Source organism: Phaethon aethereus, assembly GCF_964289735.1.
Source record: "Phaethon aethereus genome assembly, chromosome: 4".
Taxonomy (NCBI): Eukaryota; Metazoa; Chordata; class Aves; order Phaethontiformes; family Phaethontidae; genus Phaethon; species Phaethon aethereus.
This window is the reverse complement of record NC_138578.1, coordinates 71,377,366-71,398,159: the sequence shown is the minus strand read 5'-3', so window position 1 is coordinate 71,398,159 and position 20,794 is coordinate 71,377,366. Positions and strand designations below refer to the sequence as shown.

Sequence of the window (20,794 nt, the reverse complement as noted above, 5' to 3'; positions counted from 1 at the left end):
ATAGGAGAATAGGAAGAAAGGATGGGCTTACGGGCTGACGGGGCTCCATGGTCCAGGCTGGATTTGCTCAGCATGGAAGTCAGCAAGGAGGAGACAGCTCTCGTTTTGTATTTCTCCCTGAGCTGCCTAGACTTAGCAGGAAGACATAATACCACGGATCATTTCAAGGTTTTATCCTGCATGTGTCCTGGGGTATTTTAGTCTTGTAATTGTGAATAAACAAATTCTCTGTGTGTGTTTGAACAGCCATACTCTCTGCCTAAGGATGTATTTGCTCATTCTAGGCTCATGAAGGAGTTACACCTTCATCAGAGCGCCTTATTCATTTTGTGTAGACAACATGAATAACATGAACAGATCTCTTTCTTTTTCCTCCTGCCCCAGGAAGCACAGCTTTCATGACAGATATTTTAAACGGCAGCGTACATGGCTTAGCTTAGAATTTACTTTTCATTTAAGCTAGAAAACTCTGAGATCCGTCCCTGTATCAAACTAGGGATGTTGTCAGTAGACTAAAGAGTAAGGCAAATTTATAAACTAACATGAATTAATGCGTACAGAAACTATGAACAGAAGATGGTTGGAATTCCCATTCTGTTAGACTATGAAGCTGTGTAAATAATCAAATCTTTGAAGTAAAGAGCAAATACTATAGGGATTTGAATACAGTTGGTTCTTGGCAATCGACACTCAACACTAGCATTTCTTACTGATTTCTAAAATTTGGAGCTGTCATCTTTCATGGTTTTGTATGACTGCCAACATAAGTCCTTCCATCTTTGGAAGGTGGAAGGAGAGGTATGGTGAGCTGCTTTTGTATTAGATTTTGGGCTTTGCTTCCACTCCTTCCCAGTGTCTACCATCGGCTAAGCTGGGTGCTTTGGGTCAAGAAAAAGCAAGTCTGTATGCAAATTCAGGTACACAGTTCCTACAGCTTCTCAGTAATTTGGGGAAACTTAACTAGAAGTTTATCTATTAAAAAGCACAGTTTCAGGTCAAGCTGAAACATTTTCCTGATTAGTTAAAGAAACCTAAAAAGAAAACCAGCGATTACCAGAACTTTATACAAGTTTTTTTGAAACTTCCCAAACTTTACGTGCTTGCTGTAGCCACCATCACTCATCTGTGATTGGGCTACAAGCAGTCTTGTTTGTGGTGGTGGCTGGGTGGCTCCAGGGATCCACAGAGGCAATCCACAGAGTCCAACAAATTCCCCCAGAGAAGGAGGGATTCAGGCTTCTAGTCCTAGCAGCTCTAATGCAGCTGTGGAGCCATGCTGTATTTCTGGCAATTGCTGGTGAAAAGCCTAGTCCAGACATATTCTATGCCTTATTTTTCCTGAAGTTTTTGTTCAAATACAATTTAAGAATCCACTTACATGGCAACACCTTTGAATTTTGTCTTGGAACAGGTGTGAACTCTTTTCAAGTCTACATGGCCTACAAAGATCTCTACCAAATGTCCGACAGCCAGGTATTGCTCTGAGTGCTTTTCATTGCTGTGACCTGTCCTCTCTTCTATGATCTCCCAACACTTGAGGAATTGCTAAAATTGAATCCCAGAGGAACGCTCCCACTGACATGAGTGGAACTGGGGGAAATGTGCAGTGGGGGAGTTCTCTCTGGAGGGTCAGTGTCAAGCAGTGTTGAACATCTGCATGTGTTCCTTCAAGTGTTTGACATTCACTTTCTGCAGAGATTTTCTGGTGTCTCACAACATTGCAACCACTCAGCACTGCTCAGGATTTTGCCCTCACTTTATTTTGCTGTTACTTTTCAAGAACTCTAGGTCAGAGAGGGAGGAAAAGATGAAGCACTCAAGGAAGTGGCAGTTTTGAGGTTTCAAGAGTTTCTTGGTTGCTGCAAACAACTAAATGGAGTTGCTCTTTGGGGGAGGTGGCCTTTTCTCAATTAGGGCTGGAGATAACAATGAGCTTGTTTGTCCAGAGCTCATTACAGATTCCAGACTCTTCAGCTTTCCCATTCCTAAGTATCAGGTCATTGTAAATGGACAATGGCATCTGTTAGTAATAATGTTTGCTTATTCAGTTGAGAAAATGTTTCTTTCTTACTTATTCCCGGAGCTATAGCTCTTGGTCTCTTAAATAACTGTTGTTACACCTCCAATACATGTGGTTTTAATTGGAATTTTAGACATAATAATTTATAAATATGCTCTGAGAGGCATTGCCTGTTAAATTCAACTCCCTGTTGGAACTGCCAAGAGAAATACATTAAAATGTTTAGTGTGTGGCTAGACTAATGCCTGTTATCTTGTTTAAATGCACATATTGCCATCTGTGTATTCCGACCCGTTCAATGCCAGCTGAAGTGCCCTAGTGCAAAAGTGGACACTGAAGAAACCATGTCTTCAGTATTTGATCTGTGTTTGAAAACTGGGCTCCCACGTTATTGGAGTATGGTTTAAACAGGGGACACGTTAGTTGAATACCTTTTGGAAAAGGAACTGAATTTCAGTAGGTCTGTGCTCAGAAATTCTTGGTAAAAGCAATAGGATCAACTATTTCCCTTCTGTACGGATGGATTTTGAATCTTGGAAAGCAATTAAAAAAAAAGGATGCTCTAGAGAAAATCTTGCAACTTCTAATTGCAGAATTAAAGATGTTGGTGAAAGCTTGACACTATCTGCTCTAAGAAGTTGGCGAAAAATGCCTGTGCTTCAGGAAAGAGGTGTTCTAGCTGTACTAAGAGTGTCTGTAGTCCATGGGAATAATTCCATTTTACATTTGCTAAAGCTACGGGAAAGAGACTACTCACTAGACTTAGGCCTGTGTGGAAGGGCGCGAAGACGTAGCCCTGCAGTACTGGGGTCTGGGAGAAGCCCTGTGTCCGAGGGAGATGCCACCTTGCTCCGACTTTTGACCCTGTCTTGGTGCAGAAGGGCAGAAGCTTGTCCTGGGGCTGGCTGGTGTGTAAGGGAGTGGGTAAGTCAACACCAAGTAGTGAAGCTCAGGTTCTGTGTAGAAACCGGGGAGTGGAAAGGGAGATAATGCTATCCACCTAGATAATTACCAGCACAGTAAAACTGAGGTGAAGAGACAGGTCTGAGTGTTAAGTAATGTTTTCCTTATTCAGCACTGTTTCCTTCTTTGTACTCTCTGCAGCTTTATGAAGCCTTTACCTTTCTAAAAAGCCTTGGGGCTGTTATCCTGGTCCATGCTGAAAATGGAGACTTGATAGCTCAGGTGAGTGAACTGTCATTTTTGCTTCACTTTGTGAGCAGACAGAGACAAGAGAGGAGAGCTAGAACCCTCCAGTCAGAGGATGGGTAGGAAGAAGGGAACTACCTGGTGAGAGCCTGATGCCCTACACACCGCCGGTATAAAGCCTGGGATGAGAGGATGAGAGGATGGAGGCCCTTTTGCGTGCGTTGGCAGAGCATCCATGAGGTAGAGCAGCAATCCAGGCAGGTCCTTGCCTTGGCAGCAGATCGGGACTGGGTGAGGGGAGCAGGGGGAAGAAGATCTCTTCTAAATCTGACAGAGACAAGAGAAGTGGAACAATGCAGAGCCTTGCTCTGAGCTTTTGGGGACAAAACGTGGAGCTGGGAAGCTTTATGCTAATGTCTCTTGCTGCAGCCATCAGCGTAAGCAACACTGTGAGTTTGGAGTGGGTGGTAAAAGCACTCAGATCTGTTTATTTTTGAGAATACTCTTAAAAATCTCTGAAGCCCGAGAATAAGAAATCACATTGATCTTCTATACATTTCAAAAATGCACGTTAAAGTGCAAGTCATGCTCTTTGAAGACGTCCCTCAGAACCAGGAAACTGGACTCAAATTCAATATGTTCCGTTAAAATGTCCCAGTCCCTAGTGCAGTCTTTGCAGGTCAGGTCCCCCGCGTAGGTACTGTCCTCGCCCTGGAGCGTGCCGTAGCTCTGATCTGTGCCACAGCGCATCAAAAGAGGTATCCTGAGGACAGCCGTCGATAGCAACCCTCCCGCTGGTCTTTCGGAGGCCAGGATTCCCCTGTAAAAGAGAATGGGCGGGTTTAGGTGGGTGGTATTATGACCCTGTACATCTGTGGCAGATGAATCTTTTAAGGCTGTTGCAGAGACGTCTCCCTCCTCTGATCCCTTGTACGTGCATAGAGCCCCTCTGAGGTCCGCGAGGCTCCGAGTGAGCCGACTGATTTATCTGCTGAGCTCTTTATCTGCCGGCTTATCCGCTAAGGACTAGGCTGCAGAGCCGACAAGGAAATTACAATAGCTAAAAACAAGTTGTCTTGAGATCTGGACTAGGGAAGCCACCTTGTCTCCTGGTTAAGGGAGAACCTCAGGTGAACGTTTGAGTGGTTGGGCAGTGTGTAAGGGCTCTTGCCCACATGGGTTTATTTTGTTGTTTTTCCCTCTGTGGGATTCTGTCCTTTATCTGCCTGGTAAGAATTTACCCTCTTTGAGACCCTTCTTTCCCTTTTCCCTTCAAGTTTGGCCAAAATAACTACTGGGCTCAAAAGTTACTTGTTGAGGAATCAACAGGTGCGTACAGTGCAGTTGTGTCCTTCCCCCACTGAAACCAGGTGAAAACCCTCATTTTGATTCAAGAGGGGAAAAAAAGCTGATTTCCCATGAAGTTCAGCATGATTTAAAACCACAAAAATCTATAATTTATAGTTTTAATACAACATAAAATATCCAGTAGAATGAAAATTAATAATAAGAAACATAGTAAGTCAATATTACTGTAGGAAAGGCAAATTGAAACAAATCAAATGGCACCCATGATATTTTGATACGTTTCCCATTAAAATCAAGGCGCACTCGTGGAATTGCATTTCTGATAACAGTCTGTTTCAGTTACATTTTCCTTTGATCAGCTTTAACATATGGCCACGGCATATGAACATACAGGACAGAAAAATTATTAGGAAAAGAGGAAGTAGCAAAGAAATGTGAATTATGTTATACATCAACATATTTCTTCACCATTGCCATGTCTCATAAAATCAGTCTTTCCTTATGCTTTTATTTAGAAGGATTATTTGGATAGTGAAAAGAAAGCTGCCTGCAGGGAGGTTTTTCAGGACTGTCCTGTGTGAAAATACAAATTTGGTCTAACAAAACAAATATTCTAGCTTATTAGTACTATCAGATCTTCTTACAGTGGGTAATTTTATCATATGATCTGATTTTATTACTTTCTTCAAGAGGCAAATCGCTCCTACTTTGTGTAGCCATTCTTTGCTATCTTGCTGTTTTTTTAATATGGTTGCAAGTTTATTTTTTGTAGTATTTTAATTATCCGAAGCCTTTAACTGGCACTGTTCAGAGCTATTGCATTAATGATTTAGAACAGCTGTTTTTAAGAATGCCTATGAAACATGATTTTCTAAAGAAAATATTCTTAATTACACAGATTAATACATTGCTGTTAATACCTCTTCAGCCTTGATTGATTGCAACAAAGGCAAAAGTATATGCAAATATTAACTTGCTCAGGTTTTGCAGGAGTATGTTGGTAGTGCGTGAGCTTTTCACCCTTGCGGACCTGCGGTCAAATATTTATTAGATGACACAGTAAAGTATGTTCGGTTACTTCATCCTGGTCTCCAGGGGACATTTGGCTGTATCACAGAGTCATTACATTTGTTCGGCTCGGCACATTAGGGACCTGTGGGCAGGGCAGGCCAGGGTCGGAGCTGCATCAGCAGCTCTGGTCCCACTTCTGCTCTGCTGGCAGACCTGGACTACCCTCAGATCAGAAGTGGTTGACCACCATTTTCTGCAAAGAGGGAAATTTATTCCAATACCACTGCTTGACCTTAAATTCAAAGATAGGTGAAGCTTTTTGTCTATTTTTAAAAATTTATCTCACTGCTGTGAAGCTGGATGGCACAGAATTTTTCTGACAAACCCCCATTGGTCCCAAGATGGGCTTTTTGGTGGGGACACAGTGCCCTCACAACTAGAGGGCACTGCTTCGCTTTCGTGAAAACGTAATTTTAGTGATTCACTCTGTAGGAAAAACATATTCCAGAACGCTGGCTGCCAAAGGCGAGACTTTATTTGAAGGAGTATCAGCAATGCTAAAAGTTTACGGAAGGTAACAGTGCTTCAGGGACTGCAGGCAGAGAGGAACTCGTGCGAGTAAAGAAAGAATCGCAGGCTGGGAATATCCTAATTACTGTTTAGCATATTGATTGAAGCCTGTTCCCTGGGTTGGGGACTTGGTGTCAGATAAGACTTTCTGGAGGGCAGAGGAGATTTCCGATGGTGCAGCCCAGCGGCTCGAGGCACAAATACGCTCTGTGGCACCGCAGAGACAAATCTGTGCTGGCTGCGGGGAGCAGACGCCAGGGTGGCACGGCACCAGTTTAGAGCCAGTGTTTTCAGTCCTCCTCCCCCAGAAGCAGGCTTGCGCAGCTGCATTTACACAGGCAAAAAAAGGGGCAGTCAGAAAATATGGCTGTTAATCCGCCAGAGCATGCCTGGTGCGAGGGTCTCGTCCTGGAGCCTTTGTCAGCATTTATCTGCTGCGTTGCAGGAACAAAAGCGTATCCTGGAGATGGGAATCACCGGACCCGAGGGACATGCCCTGAGCAGGCCTGAGGAGGTAAGAGCCTTCACTCATTTTGTTGTTCATGGAAATATTTTGTCGAGCGTGTAGTATCGGAGCTTGGCTTCTGTATGCGCAAATGATAGACGGGTGCGTGGGGAAAGGCAACAATCTGCTTCTCCCACTGCCTCCTCCAGTGTTATTCAAAGCCTTGAAAAGTGCAGGTCACCCTCAAACCTCTTTGTTTGCCTGAAAAACCCTTTTGCAGCTGCAGCAGGTGCGTTCCCTCGGTCCAGGGGTACGTATATACCATGCGTGTGCATACGTCCACATATAAATACATGTTTATGCCAGCAGATATATTTGTAGGAGGAATGCAGGCTGTGGAAATGCAAATACGTGAGAATCGAAAGATGCTGTGAGGCAGCTTATTTTCTGCAACTGCCTTACAATAAAACGCAGGCTCTGGCAAGGATCATCTCAGGCATCTGGAAAGGGTTTCTTTAATGAGAAGGAAAAGTTGGAGACTTGTGGATGTCCCTTAATGTACACAGTTTGGACCGTTAATGGGATGATGGAGGGTGGTAGTGGGAAGTGACTGCTTTCCTTGAAGACTAAAGAGACAAGGCCCTGGGGATTTGAGGCTAAACTTGAAGAGATTGTTGTGGTTTGCAGATCTTTATATAACTTCTCCCCAAGGCAAAAGGAATCAGCTTAATTGGTCACATTCTTCTATTGAACTGTTTATGTACTTTTTCATTTTGCTGTTTAACTTCTACCTAAATTATTCTAAAAGAATGGAGTCGTTTCCTTTTAATGAGAACAAGGGCCTAAGGAAAATCTGCATTTGCAGTTTCCAGAAAGTAATATTCCATCTTTCTGACTGTGCATCTGACCACCTTGGCTCCAGCGCTGAGGTGCAGAGGTCCTGCCTCCTCCTCTCCCTAGTCTTAGGTGGGTGCATTTGAGGCTTCCCGAAAAAATGTTGTGATAAAAGTCCTAGGACAACATGAAGCAACAGAAAAAATACTTTATGAAACTGTGAAGAATTAAGCCAAGTCATTTTGGATGGGCTGAATTGCTCAACTTTTCTAGCACAACTCTTGGAGAGAAATTTCTGTACCATCGAGTCAGTATTTTCAGTCACAATGGAGCGTTAGGTATTAAAATGCCAGTACTGTGAATCCATATAAAAACTGATGAGCGGGGAAAGGAGTCTCCAGAGCCCCTGGGAAACACTGCTGCTCTGTCTGAAGAGGACTGCTTTGTGTGCCTATATCCCAGATGGCTCCCTGGGAGGAGATTGCCTTTACGCTTGCTGACAGAGGGGACTTACTGGGCGACGCTTCAAAGGCTTTTATGGGTTTTGGGCTAAATTCAGTCCGTAGCGCTGAAGTTGCTGTTTGAGAATACTTCACATTCACTGTCATCTTATCCTTATGTAAAGATTGCATAGGGTAAGCTGCCAGGGAGAGCTCAGAGGTTGTCTCCAAGCTGGGGCAATGTTTCCTTGCTTCGTTCTCCTTCCAGCTGCAGAGTAGAAGTCTGAAGCAGAAAGGTGGGAGGAAGGTAAGGAGGAGGTCCATCAGCTGCTTGGACGTCACCTTTCCTGGGGTGCCGGGAGCCAGGGAGCTGTATTTGTGCCGGGGCAGCTGTACCTCTTGGCGAGTCCAGCCTGGCTGTGGTTACTCCCAACGTGAAATGTCTTGAGGTTGGGTTGGCTCCCTCTTTCCCAGCACTGTCTCTCTCTGTATGGAAAAATCAGAATCAGCCCCTAACGAATTCTTGCTCAACAGTGAGAAATATGGCTCAGTCCTTCAGTTCATTTTTTCTTCAGTCTGATTTTGCAGTTACCTTTTTTACTCCTTTTTTTCCTCAGCTTGAAGCAGAAGCAGTTTTCCGTGCCATCACCATTGCCAGTCGAATAAACTGCCCAGTGTATATCACCAAGGTGATGAGCAAAAGTGCAGCTGATATCATTGCACTGGCCAGAAAGAAAGGTAAGAGACTTCCTTCTCTCCCCCAGACTCTGATTTTTTGTTGAATAGAAGCTCAGTGGAAAAACCTGTACATCTTGACCTAAATCACAAGACACAGGGAGAGATTACCAAAAAATGGTAACACCATCACAGACCCTAAATATTTTGGGGCTGGGAAAACTGAAAGGATATTCTTCTGCATTTTTCAATTGAGAATCTCTCCCCACACGTTATAAGCATCCCCTGTCCCCTTGAAGATTGTGTTGTCACTCTTCTTTATCCTGTCATCCTGTTTACCTTTCCCTTAGACTGCTGTAGCTCTGTTCATGGGAGGGAGATATTTTCTTCTTAACAGGGTCTAGCAGATCCTCTGTGCCGTTTGGAGATATTTCAGGATATTTCACCCCCTGAAGGGTGGCTTGGGCAGTGAACCTGCTGTTAGGAGATGCCTGGTCTCATTCCTGACCTTGCTGCAGGAGGCTGACGCCATCAGATGTGCACTGGGGAGACCTGCAGGTCAGCATTGCTTGCAGGGGCCGTGGAAGGATCCAGGTTACAAAGCACCCAAAAGGGACTTGTGAGCCTGGAGGCAGCCGCTTTTGAAGCTGCATTTGCAAGTCAGGACTGTTCTGCTCGTTGGTGCTACAAAGCGTGTGAGCAATATGGAGAAGCCAAAGAGCAAAATATCATCTTGATATTTGTGTTCTTGGAGACTTGGAGTATGGTGCTGGGGACCATATGCTGCTATCTGCTGGTGCTGTGCCCAACCTGGGAGTAGTAAAAAGGCATCTGGCTGCTGGAGCCCATCCTCCATCTAAATTCACTCCGGAGCAAGAGAGGGAACATGGCTGTGATTAAAACAGTACAAATTAAAACCAGATCTGAACTGTCTCCTTCTGGATTAGAAAGGGAGCTTTGTAAATATGCTGATCAAAAGCATGTGTAGCCCAGAGAGCCTCCTGATTAATTTTTTATCATGCAGACAAAGCCAGGGCTGCTTAATTTCCTGGGAGCTATGCTGGCCATGTAGCAATGCATCAATTATACATGGTTGCAGGCAGCAAGCAGTATAATGTGCTGAAGAGAGTGGATTCTAGTCAGTTCCTGTATATCTTTGCTTCCTCCAAGGTCCCCTTGTTTTTGGAGAGCCGATCACTGCCAGCCTGGGGACAGATGGGACGCATTACTGGAGCAAAAACTGGGCCAAGGCTGCAGCTTTTGTGACCTCGCCACCTCTGAGCCCTGATCCTACCACTCCGGATCACTTAAATTCACTCTTAGCATGGTAAGACATTCATTTTTTTACAGGTTGATGGTCGAGCGAGTGCAAAAGCCACACGGGATGAAGCGTCTAGGGATCAGCTCAGTTTCCTTTAGACCAGTCTCATACATGAAACGGCAAAGGAGGGACCGTAGAAAATCAGGGATAGTTATATCCATGTGTTTAGGCTATCAGTGAGCTGAGCAGGCATGGACCCTCCAGCTCCCGCTTAGCACGACAGAGAGGCAACTGCTGGTTATGCAGGAATTAATTCTTTTTCTTTCTGCTTTTCAAGTGATTCCTAGTTGTACAGCTAGACAAACAGCCTTTAGCGCAGGACTTCAAACTGGCTTTTTCCCTAGTTCTTTGTTTTCTCCAGCATAATTGTTAATACGTGATCAGATGGCATCCTCACCATCCAAGGTAAGCAACAGCCTGGTACCCATCTGTGGGAATAGACTCAGTTTATGACCCCTGGTCATATGTGGCAAGCACAGCTCCTGAATCAGGGTTGTCCCTGAATGCAGAGAGATACTTGGAATTGAGAAGACTTTCCTTGGTGCAGTTTTTGTCAAAGCTGGTGCAGGGCTGTAAGCTGTGAGCGCTTCTGAGAATTAGGCTGTCCTAGACTAAATTGTTTGTAGCAGAGTTCAGTGGTTTTAACTGCTGTGTATTGCAAACTTCTGACTTGGTAGTTTGCCTTCATTTGGGATGGACCAAAGTCTAAACTTGTGTTTAGTTCTTGCAGCCTTGTTTTCACTTTTAGCTTGCCTTCTGTCTTTATAGGTTCCAGGGTCCCCAAGTGGAAGTCAGCAAAGATAAGTGGTACATACAGAGAAGGTATGTCAGGCAGGAGAAAGAGGCCAGGATGAATTACAAAGGAGACCGTCAGGGGCTGGACTGGAGACAGGCTCATGGCTGGAGGCCACCACTTGACAGAGTAGGGGTATGGGCTGACTGTCTTTAGGTTGGCAGGGAGAGAGTTATCACTAGAGAGGCAAAAGGAATGTGGACAACAGAGGGACAAATGTCTTCCTCATATGGAAGAGAAAACATCAGCAATGCCTTGCCAGCACCCCAGACTGTAAATAGGTTCCTGCAATTGTTTCCTGCCTGTAGCCAACTGTGGGTCTTCGTTAGCTTAAGCAAAAGACCATCTGCTTTGAAATGATAAGGAAATTCACAGTTGAAATCCCACCAGGACAGATTGCTAGTGCCGGAGTAAGGAACAAAACTTACCATTTAAAACCTTATTTAACGCCATGTGGTGGCACTCATCTCACCTGCTGCCTACCCTTTCTAGGATTTCCAGTGCTCTAGACAATGCAGTAGCATTTGAACCCTAAAAGTGACCCATTGGTCTTCAGAAAACGTTTTCCCCTGAGGTTAGTTTTCCACGTGACTAGCTGGCAGGCTGAATGGCAAGGCAGTGCCAATGTGGCTGGTCGTATGAGGCCCCTGCATGCGTAATTCCGGCTTGGGCAGAGCTGCCTGTTAGGGGGATGGACACATCGTGTGATGGGAAGCTGCCATCAATCGTCGCCGCTGCTGCGGGGCGCACGCCTCTCCTTGCAGGCGGTTGGTCAGGCTGTGCAGTCCACCAAAGCCAGGTTTTAACTCACCTGCCCTGATGATGCTGCATGCGCAGCACTATTAATGGATGCACAGTTCAGCAGTTACATGTGTTCCTAGTAGGAATACGCAGGAATTTGTTCTGTTGTGGTGGTCTGGTGGCAGAAAGGATTTTCCATAATTGAGCTTTCTGTTCCCTAAAATAAGGACAAGGAAGAAAAATTACTTTTCTGGTCTGATCCGTCACTATCAGCACTGTAAAGAGTGAAGCTCATTGTGTGAGGGTAAGGCTCTTAGCCAGCACATGTGAATGTGTATCAAAATGTTTGGCTCTTTACACTATCAGACATGGCTGTATGTTTTCTAGAAGAGTCCCTAAATAATAGCATGTGGGTCAAGACAGATTAGCTAAAATAGCAAGAAAATTTTTAGAACTGGAATCCAAATAATGACTTTTTTTTGACACTAACATCAGAAAGACAAACTGAGTCGTCACAGAAGTTCTCATTATCCTCTAAGCATGCAAAAATGGCACTTTTTTCCTAGTGGCTTAAAGTCCTAGATCTTAAATGACAGCAGCTTAGCCTGCTTTCAGTTTTAATACTTTAAATCTATACTGTGAAACTAAAAAAAGAACCATATATTTTATCAGTCTGCCATGTATTTGTGGGGAATTTTATGCAAGGATGATGGTAAAGACAGTATTTCACTTTTCTATTGTACTGTTCATCACGAGACCAATGTTTTACATTCATTAAAAAATCCTTACAATATTCTTCTTCTGCAAGTACGCAGCATAATGCTTGTGCTCTTTTCTACAGAAAGTGTTGATTTTTCACTTTGAAAAGTTGCATGTATAAAAATCCAGCATGTCTCGTGGGGTTTCCAGATTGGATTTCCCTCGTGAGATTTGGTCCTTGTTTCATCCATGCACCATGCTCCTGAGGTAGCTTTCATCTTCCACGGTGTACTGCTGCTTTACTGCCGCTGTGATATGCCATCTCTTCTGAACTAGAGATGTGAGATCTTGGTGCTTCTTCGAAGACGCAATCTGCCGTGAAAGCCTTGTTTACAGTGAAGAATAAGATGATGAAGTATTGATGTGGCATTTAAAGATACACGTATGTCCACTGTTAATTCCCACCACTCCCTCTTTGGGAGACGTTTTCTGTGGTGATCCCTTCTTGTCTCAGTTTTTTAGCTGATCTGATGCTTATCCCCCATCTGACAGTAGAGTATACCTCTACAGGAGGATTGCCCATGTGCTTAACCAGGTTTGGGTAGCTCTTGAGCTACATGCTTCGGCTGCAGAAGTCTTCTGTTGACTATACAGGGGAGTGCAGCGCATGTCATTGAATGTCATTGGAGAGGGAAAACGTAGTTCAGAGGAAGCAACTCCTTTTTATCTTCAGGCGTAGGAATTAATAGCGTCATGTAAGAAGCACAACATAACTTCAGGGAAATGGGCGGTGATACAGGGCTTGGCTGTGACATTCCTGTGTTCATGGTTGTATTCATCAGAGTGCAGAAAAGAGAGAGGAGGTATGCCACAAGAAGCTTAGCTGACAGAAGAGCAACAAAAAAATGGCATTGCAATCTTCTGACTTTATTGTTGTGTTAGAATAAATGAATGTTTAACTGATGGATTTGGTTTAATCCTATGGAGTAACACCAGGCAGTCATTAGTAATCAGGAACAGCTAAAACATAACTGCCTTTTCACTATTAAATACATGGGTTTGTCTTCTGCTAAAAACTGGATGGATAGATGTGAGCATGGTGAAGAGGCCAAAGGTTCTTCTCTGACTGTCAGCAATCATTAGGGCTGGCAGCCCAGAAAATTGCATTAGAATTACTGATGTGTGACCCTTTTTTCCTCTGTACTTGGCTATTTGTTAGATTACTGGAATCTAAATTTGTGGACCAGAATTTTTCAGATGTTTCAGAGCTTGAGCTTACATAATCACTTAAAGGATGACAGGCTCTTGGGGACATCGCCCTCCTCGAGTAATAGAGGAGAAATGGTAGTGTGTTTGAACGTGCTTGACTCCTGAAAGCTTAATCAAGATCTAAAAATATCACCTGTTTCCTGTGGCTATTGAAGAACCTATCTTTGTTGTCTTTTTATTTCTGCAAGATTCTGCATATTGGTTATGTTCTACTTCCTTATTCCCCAAAGCAGCTGTGATCCAGTTCTGTTCCCTGCAAGAAAAATTTCTGTAGGCTGAAAAAAAAACATTATTATTTGGTAGTTCTTTTTATGTTTTACTCCATGCCTTTTTCTGTGTTAGATAAATTCAGATAATGTGTTTGTCTTGCACTATGCCTTTCTTTGTTTAATTAGAAGACTACCTGATAAAAAAGTTTCCTTCCTTTTTTATTTTCATGGTTCTGTTTGGAAGGTGAGACAAGAAATATTTGTGTAAGAATTGCAAGAAAACATATGTGCAGGGGAGAAATAGAGAAACAAGCCTGATGCTCATGACTTTTGCACTGTAAAATTTGCCATTATTTTTCAGCATGGTTATGAATTAATTTATCTTGAGAGTGGCAGACATTTCATATAAGCTTCTGATCATTTCGTTAATCCTAGAGTAATCCTTTGTCCTGGTTAGCGGGCTTGTGCCTGATCTCTGTCGATGAGCAGCCTGAAACCCGAGGGGGCTGTAATCTGGGAGTTCAGGGTGCTCCTGGGGGAAAGTGGAGATGTCCGATGCCATTGTCGCTCTTCAGTGATCTGTAGCCAACGTGTAACTGCCGCTGACATGATTTACAGCCTATGCCTCCGGTGTGTAGGCTTGAAAGGTCCATTCACAGCTAGTCTGAGACCAAGGTCACCTTGGTGACGCCTGGTCTAAACCTTCTGTGTGTTAACTCCACAGTGGGGACCTGCAGGTGACGGGAAGTGGACACTGCCCGTATAGCACGGCCCAGAAAGCCATTGGAAAGGACAACTTCACTATGATTCCTGAAGGGGTCAATGGAATTGAGGAAAGAATGACTGTTGTCTGGGACAAGGCTGTAGTAAGTAATTGCTTTTATGGACTAAAAAGAAATTGAGTGTTGGCTGAATAATGAAAGCCGGGAGACTCCTGGCCAGTACTTAAGTGACTTTCTAATATATTTCTGAGAATCCCTGAGAGGGAGATATTACGAGGTGAATTGTTTATTTCGAAAACCTCCTCCAGTTTTATAAACTCGGCTGTGTTTCACTTTTGACAGTGCAACGCCATCATGTTTTATTAGACCTGAGGCTTCACAGACTGCACCGCTCAATTTTCCGGTTGCGTCAGAGTGGATGCTTCTCAGAGATGTAGAATCTGGAGCAGTTTAATGATTTTGAAGTGGACCCCATATTAAACGTGATGAATGGATGGTTTGAATTTGGGAAGTGTCTCATCGTTTTTGAGTAATTACAAACGGATAGCAGCTGAGCCTGAGGCTAGACTATAAAATGCTTTGAAGGAGACCATTGCATGTAATTCATACTGGCATATTTTGCGGTGTGCTGCCGGTGTAAGTTAGCCATTTCTTGATGGTTCCATGGATCCGAATACATAATAATATTCTCCCTCCATTGTCTGTCTTTACATGCACACCCATGCACGCGCATACACACACATACACACACACACTCATTACCTTACACTGCATTGCACTCAAACGCATATTCAAACTGGGAAGCGGTAGTATTTACAACGCTCTCGTGAGCACTTTTCCCAGACTGTGTTTTATAACCGCTTTCTTCAGGGACCGCTATTGAGATCCCAAGCACAGAAGCAACTTCAGGTATCTGCCATGTAGGAGCAAAGCAGGGAAGCAAGCGAAGTGCAGCCAGCCAGCAGTACTACCCTGTTGTTGCTCCCACAAAGGGAACGAGCTGCAGCAAAGGCTGCGACATGGGATTTACAAGTGGTGACATTCGGTCCTGGACCACTGAGTAGCTTCTATTTTGTAAATCTCATGTTTTAGCAGGCAGGAAATAAGCGTTTATTTAATATTAAAAAGTTTGGCACTCTTGTTCTTCGTTGGAAGAACGTTGCTTTTGCTTCTTGCCAGGGAAGCCCCCAGAATATTATAGTGAAAAATCAAAATGCTGCTATGAAGCCATCACTGACTGTATAAAAAGTTAAATTGGTGGTGACATTTCTCCAGGCAAGAACTTTATAACTGGGGCTGTATTACTTAGATTTATAGGTTTGGTAATACTAATAGTGGCATGGACTTAATTTGCAAGAAATTTTTCTAACAGTCTGAATCTTCACCCTTTATTTAATCTTGTAATACTCATATAAGTTTCTCTGTTTTAGAATCTTTACAACATTTAAATGGATATTAGTAGGGCGAGCAACAAAATGACGTAGGCATCAGCGTGTAGACAAAGGGACCTTTGTAACTGCGCAACCTGATGGTATCATCTGCATTAAGGTTTTATTGCCTGTTCTTTGGGACGTCAGGAGTAACACATTAGCTTAGCTGAAACTCTCAAGTAACGTGTCTTGTATAAAACTGCTTGATAAAACCTCTGTGTGATGCACCACATGCCTTCCCGTATCTCCCTAATAGTTTGGCACTTTGAATAGTAAATCCAGTCCATAGTAAATTCATTTTATAAGCACGTTTTGCTCAAGTCACATTGTTTTTAGGCCACAGGTAAGATGGATGAGAGCCAGTTTGTAGCTGTCACCAGCACCAATGCTGCCAAAATCTTTAATCTGTATCCAAGAAAAGGCCGGATTGCTGTAGGATCGGATGCTGATGTGGTTATTTGGGACCCTGATAAGGTGAAGACTATAACAGCCAAAAGCCATAAATCGGTAAGGAGAAAAGGAAAACCTGCAAGAAAAAAGAAATGTCACTGTTGCTTTCTTTTCAAACATTGATCTAATTCATGTGATCTCCAAATATACGGGATATAGAGTTGTGGCGTAACTGCCTACTTCTGTTCTGAAATGAGTAAGTAATTTGGAAGATGAAAGTATTGAAATCTTGCATTGGAAGCACTGGGATCAGGAAGGATTTCTTTTTTCTCTGCATATTACATTGAGCTATTTTTTGAATGCTTGTGGCAGATCTGTAAACAGGTGTGAATCAGCAGGTCTGCAGCTGGGGTTAGTAAAGCTGTGATGATAGATTTAAAACCAGCTCACTTTTTTTTTGCTTACCTGAAAAGCACCTGATATTATAAATAGCACAATTAAATCAATAGTATTCTAAATTATGACAGATGATTAAATATTTTGATAATACAGCTTTGAGCAACTACACATCTGGGATTTTCTATTTAATTCCAAAGCTTTGCCGCATACTTCTCTGCCCTTAGTGCAGAGTACCAGTGACTCACAGTTGCTTTGATTTTGACTGTGACAAGTTTTATTTTATGTCTTCTGTATCTCAAAGTTGTTATCATTGTTTGGTGCTTTGGTCTTTTATATTGGGGAATTCTTCCAAATGTTTTACTGGAAATCCAGTAAAGATATCGAGGCTTATATTAAAAAGGCACAGGCCTTTAGAAACCTTTAAAAAGTAAGTTTAGGTGATTCAGTTTCTATTTCTCTGTCTTGGGATCTGTCTGTATTTTGAAGAAAGTAATAATCACCTGCTCTTTGACAGCCATTCCCATTTAGATTCAGGCTTTCCTGGTCCTTTCTGGGCTTTTTCAGACAGAAATATGTGTCCTGGCCCCTTTGAAATTCCCTTACACAGTCACAGCGCATGCATGGTGGGACCATGTCCTCTGGGTATCTGGCAGCCGAGTCACAATTTTCCTTCTTATTAAGGCTATTGCACTTCTGGAGGCTCTGGATAAATACGGAAATTCCTCAAAAACGAATGAGATAAAGTGTTGATGGAAAGCGAGCAATGGAAAGGAAAAGTCTGATGCAGGAAAGTCTGACCAGAGGGATTCTTTAAAATCTTTTCATATCAAGATGCATTGTTTTTCCTTCAGAGAAAGCAAACATTTTATCTCATTTGTTTTATATATATATGTATATTTTATACACCTCTTAATGGCCGTTGTCTAAAACTATGACCACAAGTATAAATTTTAAGTTGCTAACTGAAAGAGATCTTGTGCCGAACTTGCAGTGAGTATGTTGGTTGATCCTCAGGCTGTTGAGTACAACATCTTTGAAGGAATGGAGTGCCATGGTGCCCCGCTTGTGGTCATAAGCCAAGGGAAGATTGTGTTTGAAGATGGAAATCTGCACGTAAATAAGGGAATGGGCCGGTTCATCCCTCGCAAACCTTTCCCTGAATATCTTTACCAGCGCATCAAAATCAGGAATAAGGTAACGTCAGATACTATTTAACCTTCTTTCTAGCCATACCCTCTTGGAACGACAATAATACATGTTTTTTTACTTATGAGTCCATATCAGATGGACTATATATGACTTGTTCAAATAACGGCCGCAAAACTGGTTCCTCTGCAAGTGTGAACTGATGCAACTTAATTAACACCAAGAGCTTCAGTGGGTAGAGCATATAATTGCCAGCTGGGTACAACTGCCTTATGGCCAGCTGTGCAGCTTTTGAAGGAAGGTGGAATAGTGATAGCAGTTACTTTCAGTTAAAATTCAGGAAAAAGATAAAGCTTCTTTGGGAAGAGGGGTAGCCAGAAGAAAAACAGAATTTTAAATTGTTCCTAAGCTTTGGGTACTGAACGGCCACACTGTAGAGAAGAAAAGCGTGGAAACCAGAGATACTCGTTATATTTAGCATCTCTGAACTGTTATTGCTGCATTTGCTGAGCTGAGTATTAGCAGCATTCACAGCTCAGAAAACTTTTCTCTTGTGTTTAATAAAAAGCTTGGGAAATGACCAAGATTAAGACAGGGTCACTTCTGGTTTTGAATTGTATCAGTGCTCCTCTGTTGAAAACCAATTAGCTTGGCACTAGTTCGGGGTTGTTTGGAAATTGCTTTTTGCTTCTGAGCAAGAAATTCACTGTGTGAGGACAGGTAACAAGACAAAATGACTAAAATCCATATTTTCTTCAACTAAGCATGTATCATAGCCTGTGGGGGTGGCAGCTGAAATTAAGTCTACAAACAGGTTGATAGTTTTTATCTTTCATCATTTGTTATACAAATTCTGTCAAGCTGGGGGTTATAAAATATCTGCTCTTCTAATGAGAAAAGACACTATACAAGTCAAATGCATCTACAAAAGTTTTGTAAAATACTCATCAGTATTGCACTCTTTTACATTATCCACATAGATGACATGGGCCTTCTCTTCACACTTGCCTCAAGGGTTGAGCACATGGGAGTGCTGTATAAAGTAATTATTATAATATCATAATTATAGAAGCAGAATATATTAATATAATATTAAATTCTATGAATTATATCGTAATCATATATTGATTACATTCATTATATAAATATAATTTAAATAGTGCAAACAACACTTTAAAAACAAGTATCAGAGAATGGTGTCTTATAGCGGGAGTTTGCACAAAAGTAACTGGGCCAAGTAACTTGCATCTTGCAAGTGGACTTGGATTTTGGGAAAGACTTTTGATTTTAAGATACTTAGGGAAAGGTCTGCAAAAGGACCAAGAAAAAGGCTGATATTTTTGCTCTTGCAGCTCCCTCTGCTGCCTGCCGAGAGGAAGGGAGAGCAAATTCATGTCTGTGTTTCTTTTCCCACTATCAAATTTGATTGATTGGAAATATTTAGAAAAACCCAGTAATGGTTATATCAGCCGCCATTTGAATATGTCACTGCACAGCAAATGAATATAGAAAAAACATGTCAAAAAAGAGGCTGCAGAGCTGTAACTGGCACAGGATAGCAGTATAAATTTATCCCTGGCGCAGGGACAGCAGTGTAAGTTCCTGCCTTTGTGGGTCCCTGGAAGATGGATTCGTTGCTGTGATTGGCAGCTGCTCCCTTCTGGGCTTTAGTTTTGGCTCAGCCTGCGAGATGGTGGCTCTTCTGAGCCTGGTGTCTCCATCACCGAAAGCAAGGAAAACGCATAGATTTCTGTAAGAGCTGGATCAAACCCCTGTGAACAGTGTCCTTCCTATATGGTATTTTAATTTCACTGTTAATCTGTTGGGGAAATGGCTCTGCAACAATAATCTTGTAAGCCACAGATTTCTGATCTTTTTGACGAGCTTTGGATTGTGCGATTCAATGACTTCAGGCTCCTCCTGAAAATTGGAACTGTTTTTAAAAAATATTAGTTCCTAGATTCCTGTGATTTTAAGGCCAATGAGGCTGTGTTGATTGTCTTTTCTCATATTCCTCATAGGGGCTGTACACGGATAAAATCTAGAGACCTCAAACTGAAATCAGAGCTCAAATGACAGATACTCTGTTGACAAATAATGAAAGATGGGTTCCGTGCCACAGCCTAACGTATAATTGCTTTTCTAGTTGATTACAAAAAGTGGAAACTTTTGAAATTTTTATTTAAAAGTTGCCACCACTTTTCAATGAGTTCTAATGAAGATAATGAGATATCTGAAGGGGAGGGGCAGAGAAAATACAGGTAGGAGTGAAGTTGCTGCAATCAGTTATAGTGGGTATCAGTCTTGCAACAACCAAAGAGGGATTCAGCAGCTGAACCCACCCTGCCAAACAGCCTCTGAATGGAGAGAGAAGAGATGATGGTGACTGATTTTACTAAAAATAAACTTCTTAGGTCAGACCTGTTGCTCTTTTGAATCCCATTTCTCCCCATTGACTTTAAAAGAAGCCTAATAAGGATATCTCTTGTGTAATTTTTTTATGTATGAAAATGGAGGGAGGAAGCTTTATCATTCCCTTTATATATAAAGCAGACTGTTGCTTTGATGAGAGTACAGATGTGTTTATAATTCAGCTAATGCAGAATACAGCTGTCTGCTCAGTGGTCTCTGCCTATAGGCAGGAGTATCATTAGGGAGCATTATCAGAGCATTCAGTGTCTGGATTTTTATTGTCCTCTTGATTTAGGTGGGAGGACTGCAAGGAGTCTCCCGAGGAATGTATGATGGGCCTGTGTATGAAATCCCAGCTACGCCAAAATATGCAACTCCTGCACCCTCAACTAAATCCTCCCCTGCCAAAAACCAACCCCCACCAATCAGAAACCTCCATCAGTCCAATTTTAGCTTATCAGGTAAGTCCGCGTGACTTGTCAGAAATGTTTTAAAGCCATGAGTATGGATTATTGGTGATAAATTTCAATTATAATTACCTCTTTAATCAAATGTGAAAGGATTATATATACTCACATACATGGATATACTTACTATATGTGTGTTTTTATATATTATTTCCCTAGGAATATTTTACAAATTGCCAAATATTCAAGGTGTTTGCAATCTAAAATTTTGCTCTGCATGCAGTCTTCTAATATTTAACTGGCCCATGACAGGTAGCTGAGGTCTCTGGTTATGTGACAGAGGCCCCTTGGTGGTATGTACAGCTGATGGGCCTTGGGTCTGGTGGCTCAGACATCTCAGATTT

General features: G+C 42.5%; 1 protein-coding gene across 2 annotated transcripts in view; it reads left to right on the top strand.

Annotated features, from left to right (window-relative positions):
• Positions 1-20,794, top strand: part of CRMP1 (collapsin response mediator protein 1) — a gene marked incomplete at both ends in the record, with an annotated part of 52,664 nt that overhangs the window by 30,417 nt on the left and 1,453 nt on the right. For both annotated transcript variants that reach the window (XM_081999166.1, XM_081999167.1), the window contains 9 exons: positions 1,412-1,473; positions 3,125-3,205; positions 6,504-6,572; positions 8,395-8,515; positions 9,623-9,779; positions 14,209-14,350; positions 15,973-16,143; positions 17,440-17,619; positions 20,279-20,444. In XM_081999166.1, coding sequence (XP_081855292.1) covers positions 1,412-1,473; positions 3,125-3,205; positions 6,504-6,572; positions 8,395-8,515; positions 9,623-9,779; positions 14,209-14,350; positions 15,973-16,143; positions 17,440-17,619; positions 20,279-20,444 — 1,149 coding nt within the window. The remainder of the gene's footprint in view (positions 1-1,411; positions 1,474-3,124; positions 3,206-6,503; positions 6,573-8,394; positions 8,516-9,622; positions 9,780-14,208; positions 14,351-15,972; positions 16,144-17,439; positions 17,620-20,278; positions 20,445-20,794) is intronic.